At 41.0% G+C, this 13,941-nt stretch overlaps 1 protein-coding gene across 1 annotated transcript in view; it reads left to right on the top strand.

Moving 5' to 3' along the window:
- RNPEPL1 (arginyl aminopeptidase like 1) overlaps positions 1-7,644 on the top strand; it is an 11,676-nt gene extending 4,032 nt beyond the window's left edge. Inside the window, 6 exon segments of the mRNA XM_009634321.2 lie at positions 1,515-1,628; positions 2,663-2,775; positions 3,796-3,904; positions 5,329-5,547; positions 5,848-5,990; positions 6,675-7,644. Of these exon segments, the coding sequence (XP_009632616.2) occupies positions 1,515-1,628; positions 2,663-2,775; positions 3,796-3,904; positions 5,329-5,547; positions 5,848-5,990; positions 6,675-6,947 (971 nt within the window). The 3' untranslated portion in view covers positions 6,948-7,644.
- Positions 7,645-13,941: the final 6,297 nt, after the last annotated feature.

The raw sequence follows: 13,941 nt of genomic DNA, 5'->3' as shown, positions 1-13,941 counted from the left end.
AAAGAAGTGCTCTGAGCATATATGGAGATGTTACAATGTATATTATATATCTTTGAAAGCTGTTTTATGTTGAGTAATTCTCAGTGGTTAGGACTGTCCTTATAAGTCATGTTATATTATACAAGGCAATGATATGAACAGGTCAGAAGATACTGACCTGTACTCTGTCCCAACTTAGTCTGTCCCTCTGACATAGGACAAGATCCTTGCTGATTTTGGTCTATTCTCTTGAAATTTAGAACTGATTGTTTCAAGAAGCAGTAGTTCAGGAAACTAAGAAATGCCTTTCCCTGTGCCGTTCTTTAGAAAGCTGTTTCTGCATTCTGTTTTGTTTCTAAGACAAACCTCTGATCTAAATCTTGCCATTTCTGATGTAATTTCTGGAGTATCCTCTGCTGTTAATTAAAAAGGCATCTTGGTAATGACATTGTTTACAGAAATTGGAGTCCATGGACTACCACACCTCTTGGATCTTGCTTAATCCTCCTCCCTGTAGCTTGAAGTAATTGCCCTTAACACTAGCTATCCTGGTTCTTGCTTTCCCCCGTAAAGCACATCTGCCCCTTTCTCTGCCAGTACAGGTTCTTCTATCTTCTGAATATATCCTGGTTCTTAATTGTCATTTTGCTTGTATCAGATTCCTGGGTACACACATAGAGACTTGGACACTGCATCTATGTAACAAGCCCTGTCACTGAAGTTGAAGACTTGGCAAAGAAAGCTAAAGTGTTAATAGTGCTGGATGTTAAGTATCTTCTGAATCTGAAAATCCACATTCTGCAACTTTTTCCATCTGCAAGGGCACAGGAAAGGTCTCTTGACTTGCCAGTGTAATACAGCTAGTTTGGCTTGAAAGCATGGAATGCCCTACGCTGCAGTTCAATAGAAGAGAAAGAGTAGCCTACCCAGTCGCAGCTGCAAAAGAAGTCCTAATGAGTGGAGGGTGAAAACTGTGTGATATAATATGGGTAGGATGCTAGATAAAGCTTAAAAAAAATCCACAGGATCTGTAATATGTCAACTAAATCTAATCCTTTTCTGTTTTAACCCAAAAGTTTAAAATTACTAAGCATTTTCTTAGCAAAATCTTTGGCACCGAGTATGAAATTGTGTCTGCTATTTTACCAGTGGCATGACTATTTTGTAGCACTTGATTGCTCCTTTAAAGTTACCTGTACAGTAGTTATTTCAATGCTGCTCTGCTTATCTTGCAAGAACTGATAAGATGATGTCAAGGTGTAAACTTTAGCATAGTGTTCGTGCTGCTTTGTTTTTCAGTTCAGCCTGCTGCATAATCAGAGTGAGTAAATGTGGTATTTTAGGTTCTGACTTTCGTTACAAATTGCAAGTATTTTTTGCACTCGAGTTCCTCCACCATTACATTACTGTGATTCTGTTTCACTATTGTGTGTTTTACACCTTCAGCAGCTTTTATTTTGTACATGTGCTAGTTCTGCACAGGTCAGGTTTTGCTAGTCATTTTCCCACAACTAATAAGTTTTTTTCTGGGGTAGGAGCTGCCTTCACATGTTTGGAGACTGCATTCCGCCTTGATGCTCTCCACAGACAAATGAAGCTCCTTGGAGAAGACAACCCAGTCAGCAAGCTTCAGGTTAAACTGGAGCCAGGTATTGCTTTTGACTGAAGCTGCTGTACACAAAATTTCTGTATATTGATGCTGGAATATAGACCAAAAAAGACTATTTTTTCCATGTTCTTTTATAAAAGAAAGAAAAAAGAAATACTGGTTTGCAAACCAGTCTAAAAGTAAATTAGGAAACTTGCCTTGGAAGTTTTCTTCAAAGCTGGCTAACTCATCTTTATAAATATTGTTCTGTTTGAGAACAGAACAGACTCACTGGGTAGAAATGGAGTGTGAAAGCTGTGTGGCTTTGAGCTTCTGAATGTGTAAAATAAAATAGTTTATAATGAAAATATTTGGAAACATCAAATAAAATCCTGTGCTGTTAAAAGTTCCTCTTTTTATGTGGCCATGTAAGAACTACGTATGAATGCATAAGCATACAGATAAATATATGTACTTCCTCTCCTGTTGAGTGAGCTATGCAGGCACTGTTTGGTTATCCCCTGAGCCAGATGCACATCTGCACTCCAGCATCATGTATCTTCATTGATTGTTCTCTGGTTCTTTCATCGCCACTAGAGGTGTGAGGCAGTCTTCAATCTAATGATATTTAAAACAACCTAAAATTCAAGTGGAGATGATATTGGAACCAAATGGAATGGATGTATTGGAAGTCTCAAAAAAAGGAACAAGTAGTGATTACCTTATATTGATATCTTTACAAATTTGCAGTATGGTGATTCCCTGAATTTGGCACTGGAGAAAAAAAAACCCAACAGGATTTGTCTTCAAATTCTAGGTGTGTTTTCAGTGACTTCTAATTTGAAGTGACTTTTTCCATTAGGAATTTGTACTTAGCTGACAATCATTGATATCCCCCTCATCCCCAGCCTCTATGCTTGGACTGCTTCTCTTTAATTTACTGCAGTAAATTAAATGTATTGACAACAGGCTTGTTTTGTTTTTAAGTCACTGCATGTCCACTCGGTGATCTCTAAAGGGTCTGTATATTTAGAAGGGTTGGAAATTTGTGTCTTCGTTACAGTGTCTTATAATATTGTTGTTGTCTCCTTTCAGGTGTAAATCCTAGTAATTTAATGAACCTCTTCACCTATGAGAAAGGCTACTGCTTTGTTTACTACCTGTCCCAGCTCTGTGGTGACCCAAGACATTTTGACTCCTTCCTAAGAGTGAGTGTGAATAAGCCTGTATTTCTTTTGAGATTTAGAGCTGCTTTTCCCCCCCATACCCAGGTTTTGTCACTGTGGCTAATTGATAGGGGTAAAGTTGAATACAAGTGTGTCTGAGATGGAAGAATGGTGTGGGCCCGTCTGCCATCCTATATGATTCTTTCTGTGCATGACAGGTTTTTACTGAGATTTCTCCGAAGTGAATGATCTTATGCTCTTCTTTCATCTCAGATTCTGAGCTTATAAGGTGCCAATTACAGAGTAGTAGTGTACTTTCGTTACCTCTTGTTCTGTGCTCCAAATAATTAGAAAGCTGTTCCAGCAGGGATTATTTATGACTGAAATTATGTGACTTCATTCACTGCTAAATGGTAACAGCTTGTGGTTTTTTTTTTTTAGCCAGGGTGACAAAGGGCATGGTTTCCTACATTGGGGCAGGTTTGCTGTCTTGGAGCAGATCTGCAAAACCTAGAGAAAATTATGTCAGCTGTTGACTTGTTTTTGAAAAGTCACACAACTCACTGCTTCTTGTTTCTGCTGCGTGTTTTTTCATCTCCTCTTCCCATCCACCCCCATTCCATCTTTCTCTTATCCATAGTTACACAAGTATGACTTTAGTCCATAATCTATCAGTGAATAATACAGTGGCCAGCTGTGTTCTGACTTTTCACTAGTGTCAAGTACAAGGAAACCCTCCTGCCCTTGATATGTTAATGTATCTGTGATCTGTACCAGGAAAAAACCCTCTACTCAGCTGTCAGTGTATTTGCAGCTACCCATTTTTTTTTCTTGTTATGGTGCTTTCCTCATCTGGGTGAAAGGAAGGAGAATATTTGTCTTGTCTGGGTTTTTTGTTTGGCTTTTTTAAAAAAAAGACCTTCCAAATTCTTGTTCTCACTCTTCCATCTCTCTCTTTTTTTATTTTTTTTTTTTTTTTTTTTTTTTAAATTGCATGCAGTGGTTCTACATCAAAAGGAAGCTCTTTCTCCTAAACATAATGTATCCTTTTTACTGTTTCAGGCCTACATTGAGAAGTACAAATTTACCAGTGTTGTGGCTCAAGATCTTCTGGATTCCTTCCTGAATTTTTTTCCAGAGCTGAAAGAGCAATGTGTTGAGAGCAAAGCAGGTAGGAAATTTACTTAGTTAACTGTAAACACTGTAGAAAATCTGCATCATAAATTTTGTGCTTGGCTTGGAGGATGCATAAGAAAATGCTAAGGCAAACAAAACCCTTTGGCAAGAGCCAGATGTTCACGATAGAAATGGCTGTAGTGATTTATTGTTACTGTCTTCATGTTGGGGGATGAGAACATCTTAAATCGCTGACAGTTTTGGCATCAATCAGCTGAGTGGCCCTCAGTTAACTTTCTCATGAACTCATCTTCTGTACTGCAGACAGAACAATTAGTGTAAATGTGATTTACACGTGCTTAAATGCAAGGAAAAGGTGAACATACTTTGAAATTTCATCTGTTTTAATTACAGAAAACATGCTCTGAGAACTTTTCCCAATGTCCTGTCCATGCATATAAAATCCCTTCCATAATGTTCCACCCTCCCTTATATCCCATCTTTATAGCTGTTGGTGGATTTATGAAAAGTCTGTAATTTACTAGGTGCTTATTAGCCCACTTGCGTAAAGAAATGAGACTAATGTTACATGTCATGTGTCCATCCTTCCAAGTATTTATTGAACCCATTGGTCAGTTTAAGCCAGACAGCTCTTATGGATACGAGGGTCCTGCAGGCTTTGTGGAAACTGCCCTTGGAGAGTTGTAGATGAGTGATCCTACTGTGGGAAAAGCTGCAGCATGACCTCAGCAGTTGTATGTTTTACTTGGCCCACTGGTAGGCTAATGAGTTAACCACAGCACAGGCTAACTTTTGCCTGGCTAATATTGGGGGGATGCAGGAGAGAGGAGTTTTAGGATAGGTGGTGTGGAACAGGAAGTATTGCCAAGAGTTAGGAATAGTAAAGGGTCAAAGGGAAGAGCTCTGTTGGAAACCACACTCTGCTAGCTCTGCCACTTGTGGAGAATCTTTTTGTTGTTGTTTTAGTTATTGATTATATAAATAAATTTAAAATTGCTTGCTTTGGCTGGTGGGTAGGAGGAGTTTAGTCAGCCTTCTCACCTTTTTTTTTTTTTATTATGCCAGTTTTCCCCATATTCTTCAGTCTTCCTCAAAATTCTGAGAAAAAGAAATGCATGCACACAAAAAAATCTTATATTAGAACATAGCTTAATCATAGACACTTGTTAGCCTGGCTGTCTTAAGATCTAGTGTGTTTCTTGTACTTACTCACTGTAATGCTGAGCTCTAGAAAACTCATGGTTAAATTTGGCAGAAGTGTTGCTGGCGCTCTTCCAGATGTAGCGTAGGCTAACCTGATGAGACTGCTAAGGCTGTTATGTCGCTGTAACTATGGGTTGGTCTGATTTGCTATTGTTAGAACCTCTCTTAACTGTGCTAGAAGCAGTCCTGAACCTTGAGACAGCCAAGCCACCTGCAGAGACTCCTGCTCGACATTTTTGGTGCTCCTCATTCCAGGACTGGAGTTTGAACGTTGGCTCAATGCTACAGGACCTCCATTAGCTGAGCCAGACTTATCTCAGGGATCCAGTCTGACCAGACCAGTGTTTTAACTCTGGACCACAGAGCCTTTGGACTCTGTTGCTGCTGCCAGCAGTGTTGACCTCACTAAATGGAGAACGTTCCAAACCGTGCTTTTCTTGGACAGATTGCTGGATGGGTCACCACTGCCACATGGTGAGTACTCTACCAAGATACTAAAGGATTCCTGGAAGAATGAATTGAGTTCTGAAGAGCCCCATGTCACGCTGACCTTATTATTCATGTAAAGTCAGGTTGGATGGGGCTTTGAGCAACCTGATCTAGTGAAAGATGTCCCTGCTCATGGCAGGCGGGTTGAACTACATGATCTTCAGAAGTCCTTTCCGACCCAAACCATTCTATGATTCTGTGACTTTATGATTTGTTATTCTCCGATGACCCTTACACTTGACAAAATAGGTCATAGTTTTTTCTCTGTGTATGTGCTCTCTTCAGAGGTGATAAAAAAGCTCTCGGAATGTTACTCCTCTCAGCTGGACTCCATGAATGCAGAAATCCGTATCCGCTGGTTGCAGATTGTAGTCCGAAATGATTATTACCCAGACCTTTACAAAGTCCGTCGCTTCTTGGAAAACCAGGTACTAACTGCTGGATTAAAATCACTGCACCTCTCAGTGCATGAGACATGTGCATGAGACATGCGACGTGAAAGACCTTGGAACTTCTGCTTCCTGGCCAAGTGTAGACCAGGTGTGTTGCGAAGGGGCTGAGCATGGCTCACCTGCTAGCGGGTGGGGAGGAATGGGCAGATGTAACTTGAAGTGCCTACAGATAATCTCTGCTTTTCTAGTCTAACTCAATACCCTTGTCCCAGCTCTGCCCGGTGCGTTTTTTTTTTGTATTGCTTTGTAGCAGCCCTGGCTTTTCCAGACCAGAAATTTTCACACTACTAAATCATGTGGTTGTTTGAATATTTACACTTCAAGCAAGGCTAGGGCTCATTGAGTTACTTTCAGTGGTTATTATTGTGCAGGAGCAAAAGGTTAATGCATGTGTTCACTGTGGCCTCTTCTACTTGGCCTTTTAAAAATAGTTCTGCTATTTGTGGAAATAGCTCAGTGTTAGAGAGGAAATGGTTTTTTATTATCATTCATAAAAATCTTTGCATTAAACTTATTTAGAATAGACTTGGCTGTCTTTTAAAGAAATGTGTTGCTCTTCTCCAATCTGAAGTCATTCAGGGCTGTTGGAATGTAGCTGTAGAAGAGCTGAAGCTCTTGACTTTTATTGAAGTGATATTATCCAGTTTTCCTTTTTTGCAGATGTCTCGGATGTACACAATTCCACTTTATGAGGACCTTTGCACTGGCACCCTCAAGTCTTTTGCCTTAGAAATTTTTTACCAGACCCAAAACCAGCTGCACCCCAATTTGCGGAAAACCATTCAACAGATCTTATCACAGGGCTTGAATCCACTTCCTGCCATAGACACTACAGCAGTCACTACAGACACACCAGCAATGGTGCTTGAGGACAAAGTCTCAGAGGCCACAAATGGTGCCATTTCACTCAGGGATGTTAATGTGTCTGCTTAGATCACCAGCTCATGCCAGCCATGAAGCTTGAAAATGGGGACAGGAACAGAGGAAAGATATGAAGTGTCGCCTCCTTTCCCTCAGCCCTGCAGCTGCAGTGTGTTGTTGTAACTGGATTTCTCTCCCCAAACACAAAGCAAATGTGCCTTCAAGTATCCAGCATGTGACACTGCCAAGTTTCAGAGATCTCCTTCAGCTGTGGGATGGATATTTTGATTCAGTTTATACTGGGCAGGGACTCCTGAGCAGTTGCTTCTCCATGGAAAGTGGATACTTCCCTTTCCTGAGGCTCTTCTGGATGGTTTCTCCAAGTTTGTTGGTCGGTGGTTTGTTTTTTGTTGGTTTTTTTTTTGTTTTTGTTTTTGCTTTCTTTTTTTTGGTCGGAGGCCACTGAGGCATGTCCTACTTGCTGCGTGTATGTTGCTGAGGAGTGTATATGTGTCAAGCTGCCATTATCCTGATATTTGGGCTGAAGTTCTGCAAAGGAGAGACTCAGGAATTGTCACTGGCAGCAAACACGTTTTCATGTTATGCTCCTGTTATGTATGTGACAGAGGTATTGTGATTTGGGAGGTATGGGACTAATGCTTAAATAATTAAGAAACTAATTTTAAATAGCTCCTGTTCCCCCCTGCCCCTAGGTGGCTAAATAATAATAATAATAATAATGCTTTTTTTATATATATAAATATATATATATATATAAAAGAGCAGGGAAACCTTATGATGGATTTTAAATCCTTCTGTAGTTAACCCTACCTTCTCAGTTTTCCCTTTGCACTCAATGGGACAAGCAATAAGAAATGTGTAGGCTTGAATTTTCAAAAAAGTTAAATTTAGGTGCCCAAATGCCATCAATTTTGGTACTAGCTGGATGCCTAAATCTTTTTAACTGTTTTGACGAGTTTGTCTAGCTGCAACCTTTGTTAGTGTGTTAGGATGTGTAGCACGTGCGTTCGTCAGATGCACTGTGTGTCTTCTATTCTGTCCTTCTGGAAGAATTAGCAGGACCTTTAATTTAATTTTTTTTAAAAGATCCCTAGCATATGTTGGGCCTGTCAGTCAACCATGGAGATATCCATGCTAAAATTTTACTGCCTTGAATAATGTTTGCCTGAATAATGGTTGCCCTGTCATATGATAGTCTGAGGGAAGCACCCTCTTTCTTGATGTGAAACTTTTAAGCCCCGCTTTACCCAAGTCTGTTTTCTGACTTGTGGTGGTGGTGGTAAGATGCCATTTCATTTACACAGCATGCTGTTTCTCTTGATCACTGACCAGGCATGCAAGATGGGGAGACAATCTCTTCCATCTGCGCTGTTTGGTCTTGGGAAGCTGAGGGCAAAGCATCCTAGGGTATTACAGAGTACAGGTGATGGTTCATAGACTCCGTGCCACATTCTTTTTAATGTGTGGGTAGCTGTGTGCCTCTCGGTGAGCTCCCAGGAAACATCTCTGAGCTGATGTATCACCAGGATAAGAGGACTAGTTTGAATAAAAGGTGAAATGTTTGGAAGAGGCTCAGCTAAAGGAGATGTGAGAGAGAATCTGTTACATACTTCAGGGCAAATTTTAGCCCTGCTATGGGGATCTACATAGCACAGGAAGAGGGGAAATTTGGGAATTTTTTTTTTTTTTCACCAAAAGAATCTGTTTACACCCATGTGTGGAATGGGGACGTAGGTGCTGTTACTGGATCTGCATTTTCTGGCTTTAAACTAATTTGGACTTCACCGTAGCCTTAGCCTGGGCTGAACTGGGATAAAGCAATAATGAACTCAGGCGTCCGTAGTGCTTCATTAGTTTTCAAAATGGGTCATCAGCATTGTTGGACTCAGAACTACAAGCTCTGCTCTTTGCTCCTTGAACGGGATTATCTTTTTCATTCTGTTTTGTTTTCCCAGAAAGGATGGAGAATGATCTTTTCTGCACAAATCTCTTTCCTTTTTATTCATTGTTCTATTGAAAGAGATTTGTGCAAGCTGACTTTCCGCTTCCTGAGTTGCCACCAGTAACCACTAGCATCTTTTGGAATCCCAGGCCTCTCTTTTAACACGTTTTATTTTGTAGGAGAATGTATGTGACCCTGGTGGGAATTTTTAATTTACATGGATGCCTTATGATGATTGTCAAATTAAACTAAGCTTTGTGACAAGTGTAGCCTTTTGGGCTGTTTTTCAGCGTTCCTGCTATAGATGTGTGGAAGAGCTAACTTGGTACATTGTTTTGTCCTTTTCTGGAGTGCAGCGTAGAGGGAGTTTGGAAACTGTTTTAAAAGCTGCACAGCAAGAAGTTGGAGAGGTGGCAAAAGCAAATAATCAAAAGTAAATATTATCTGTTGCTACTACAACTGACTGAAATACATCGGATCAGCTATGTATTTGCCTATACATGCATTAGAGCAGGGAAGTGCTGGCTGAACCTAACAGACTTTCCTGATTGAAGAACAGGAGATTCAAGTTAGTGTTTCTGCTCTCATCCCTGTGAGATCCCATCAGATGGCTTTTTCATAAGACTTGGTTTCTGAAACACAAAAACAAAGCAAGATTTGTTGAAAGTATTCCATTCCTTCTTCAGGTACTTTTGCTCCTCCTGTGTGCAAGAAGTGCATTTTTATTTTGAAGAGACAAAAAATTGGCAGCAAGTTTCTGGAGATAAGCCTTCATTTTGTTGACACAAAATAAATGAATGCTTCAGGCTACTTTCTGTCTTGATTTGTAGTAGACTTCACATTGACAGGCAAATTAGACTGAGATTAAATAGAAGCTATTAATTTGCCTTATCTTTGGTATGTTAATTTCTGATCTGTTAAAGTAAGATTAGTACAGCAAATCAGTTTTATTTAAGCAGATGCCAAGAGATAGGGTTATTTTCCTTATTTTGAAAATGAAAGCTATTACTCTATTTCATTGCAGCCTTGAGCAGGGTGAGATGAGATCTGGAAATACCACTTGTGGAAAAGCTCTGAAGAGCCAAACCCTTTAATGAAATGGAATATTACTACCTTAATTTTTTAGCATTTCATAGCCATGTTGGTTAATATGTTAAGTATAATTCTTGTTAGCTACATGTATTACTCTGTTAAGCTTGCATCAGTAATTTTGCTGTCAGGATACATTGCAACATCCTAACCATGCATGCCGTTAATCAAGAACAATTCTAGCAAGCATCCCAGACATTTTGATTTAAACAAAATTTTCTCACATTCTCGCGCTGCAGTGACCTTGGCCATTGCCTTTTTTGGATAACGCAGGCCCTTCTGTACATCTATACTAAGCACGTGTACTGCACAATTCACTTAGGTCTGTCTTCCCGGTTTGTGTTTGTCCAAAGATAAAACAACACAATACAGTCAAGACTTAAATCACATGATACTTGTTTTCACACTTTTTACTATAGATAGATAAAAGCTTAAAGTTGTCATGACCATAATATCAGACCCTGTGTATAAAACAAACCACACTAGAAATCACAGTGTGAGATTTACCAAGCCACTGTCCTCTGAGACACGGAATTATTTTTCTGCTGGGAGGACCCAGTTTAAATGACACTGAATTTGGTCTTGCTTTTGATTACATATACTCCCAAAACTGCATACTTAACTTCTAGTTTGGATTTGTCTAGTTTCAGCTTCCAGCTCTTGAAACTACCAGTTTGTTCGCGAAACATAAACTGCTTACTGTTGCTAACCTCTTTCCCATGTAAGTATCTCTTAATTCCTAGCGAAAACAGATTGACAGGTTGGTTGGTCTCTTGCTGCAAGGTATGTTTTCCATATTTCATGTATTGCTTTAGCTCTGGGGTGGAGCATGATGTTTCAGCATCCTTTTAAAGTGGAAATTGCCAGAACTGCACACTGTTTCTCAAAGATTACCTCAAATGCTGCTGTGTATTCTGCACCAACTTAAAAAGATTTTTTTTATTAATATTGTGGATTTATCCTGTTCTTTCATTAATTATAATAGTAATTTGGGCACCAGTTAGACCATGTAAGCAAGGACATGGCAACCTTTTCTTTTATAGATAAAGGGGTATAGAAAAAAGCTATTCTATACTCTGGAGGTGAGTTTTCACTCTATACAGAGGGTGAATAGCTGGTTGCATTAAATGATTGAGCCTGTGTGAACACCTCCCTGCACTCCTTCCCTATGCGTGTGCACGTTCTGCACTGGAAAACTCAAGTCTTACACCTCTGATTTCCTGTCAGAAGAATTAGGATTACGTTAAACATTGCATGCTCTGTGCCCCACAGGAAAGATGTTCTGACGTACTAGAGACAAGTCTCTTTTTAAGAAATGGCATTAATGGGTTTTGCACAGCATTCAGTCCTTTTCCAAAAGCATACTTAACTGAGATGCAGGGTCTTAAGGAAGAGAGGGAGGTGAAAGGAAAGGATGGGAGATAGGGTATTCTCCATGCTCTTATGATTTGGTGGAAAGTGTCACCAGGATTAAATCAAGTCACAATAACGGTTGACGTTCTGTGTATGACCTAGGGAAGCAGCAGCTTTGTGCATTGTTCTAATTTTGGCATCTTGTACCACCTTGTTCTTGTGTGCTGCAGTAGCCAGCATGGAAGTTTGGAGCTGTGCTCTACCTCCGAGTGTGCCTGAGGTAATGTGGGAGATCTTTAGCAATGGGAATCTCCCCTCAGGACAAGTCACTCTGTCTTTCTGGAAGAAGACTTATTCTGTCTTCCCAGTAGCTGAAGAGAGCACTGCGATACCAGGCTGCTTCTGGCTGGCTGATGAAAACCATCAGAGACTTCTTCCATATAATCATTTTCTGAGCATAAACCCCAGATACTCCTTCCAAAATCTCCCTTGAGCAAAATGATATTCTGTGCTACAGCTCTGACCACTGTCAGCCTAGTAGTATTGAAGGGACAAAGCCTGGTATCAGGATCCAAATAATTGGAGGGGCTCCCCTGTGCTATTTGAACAACTTCTGTGTGTCAAGAGTTTGCAGAAACACACACGTTGGACCCAACCACCATGGTTTGGATCACTTTTTACCTGTCTCCCTGTCCTTGAACTTTTGTTGGAGACAAAAGCGAACACTAAGTTGATGAAACCCCAAAACTGAAAAACAATCGTCAGAATATCAAATCTACTCTGTCAAAGGATAGTCTTCATTCACATGGAATCGAGCTGGCAATTTAACTGGATGCAAATGCCTTTTAACTGTTCACATTTCCACAGCAGCTGGACTCAGCCTCTTGGTGTCTGCTTTCATCATTTACAAGGAAACTAGAAGCACCTATGTAAAGTGCACTGAGAAACACATTGACAAAACCACAAGTGTCATTCTGTCTTAAAATATTCTCTCCAAGACTTGTGGTCTAAACAGACCTGTGTTTCTGTCTTCAGGAATAGTTTCATCCAGCAGGATTGCCAGAAGGCAACAGAGAAAATTCTCTGCTGCTTTTGCTCCAAAGAGTTTGGGGTTTTCAGAAAAAAAAAAAAAAAAAAAACGTCACCAGCTGCATAATGGCTAAATTTGCCCATTTCCAACTTTGCAGTGGGGCAAAGAAAGTTTGTCAGGTATCTTAGAGACCAAGATAATGTCCATCTCTTTCTTTCTTCTAAATAAATACTGTTACGTGTTTAACTAGTTCACTGTTCCAGGTTGGATCTACTGTATTTACAGTTAGAGCTCAACGTTCATACTGCTTTCTAGAATCTGTCCTTTAATGGAATTTATGCAGTTGTGATCTGCGATCGCTGTTTCCTAAAGAAAGCAGCAAGGCTGAAATCACACTTCTGAGAGCCTTGCTGTTCCTGAGACAGAGGTCTTTTTCCTTTTTTTTTTTTTTTCTTCTTTTTTTCCCCCTCCCTTTCCCTCCACAAACAGACCTCTCCTCTATCATCTCACTCACAGCCTGTGCAGCTGCAGCTCTCTCTCATGAGCCACAGACAAGAGGGGCCCTTATTCTTGCTGGCGATGTTTCCTTTGTTCCCCAAAGGGTCAAAACTCAAAAGTGAAAAGTCTTGCCTGTTGATTAGATTGGCTGTATGCGGGGGAGGAGCCTTGTGTTACACAAGGGGCATAAGCAAGGGGCAGAGAACGTGTTTCTGGATCAGTCGGTGGCTGGACAGCTACCGCAGTTACCTGTATTTCCATTCTGCTGAGGTGGAGGTTTGAAAGAAACCGTTTCTGACAGACACAAATCAGACCCATGTTTTCTGTGGATCTTTTGGCGCAAGAAAACCTCTCTACCCAAGGACCGGGTGATAGAACCTTTAGATTCAAACCTGTCATTATAGATGAGTGTGTAAACCAGCTTTTTTGGTAAACATCATGTCCTCTCGCGCTGGCTCAGCTGACTGCTGACTTGACCACACTTGAACCTCTTGAGAAACACTTAACATGAAAGGCCCAAATACAAAAAAGAAAGCAGCCTGCTTCAGTGTGCCTTGACCTGGCCCAAAGACCTTGGAACCAGTGGTGGTTTACTGGAAGGCGGCCTGCAAGGGGCCCTGCATTTCTGCAGTTCATTGTCATTGCTCTTGGTTTATAGCAAGTCAGTATATTTTATTTTTTCTATTTCACTGGGCAATAGTAGCAATCAAAGTATGAGGAGTGGCATATTTCAGCCCTTGGACAGTTATTCAGGGATAAACTACCCGAAAATGTGATCTTTGTCATTATCTGGGGAAACCACTTCGCCCACAATTTCTCTGACAATTCCTCTGTCATACCCTTCATGAAAATGCGATTTGGATTTGTTTGCTCTTCCGGTGACCGTTAAGCTTTCCTCCTCCAGCTCCGAGGAGGAGAATTTCCAGTTTCTTTCAGGTATTCCCGAGTACGGAATACCGCTTGTGCCCGTGAATCCCGGGGTGCCCCGGGGGCTCCGCCGCCCCCCTGTCCCGGCTCCCTCAGTACGCGAGTGGCCCCCGCCCCCGCCAGAGCCAGCGCCGCGGGGCATGCTGGGACCTGGCCCTTCCCTGTGCCGCCCGCCGCCCCATTGGTGGGGCGTGCCCCACGTGCCT

The sequence above is a fragment of the Egretta garzetta genome, unplaced genomic scaffold (assembly GCF_000687185.1).
Source record: "Egretta garzetta isolate BGI_Z169 unplaced genomic scaffold, ASM68718v1 scaffold172, whole genome shotgun sequence".
Lineage (NCBI taxonomy): Eukaryota > Metazoa > Chordata > Aves > Pelecaniformes > Ardeidae > Egretta > Egretta garzetta.
This window is presented reverse-complemented; position numbering and strand designations above follow the sequence as displayed.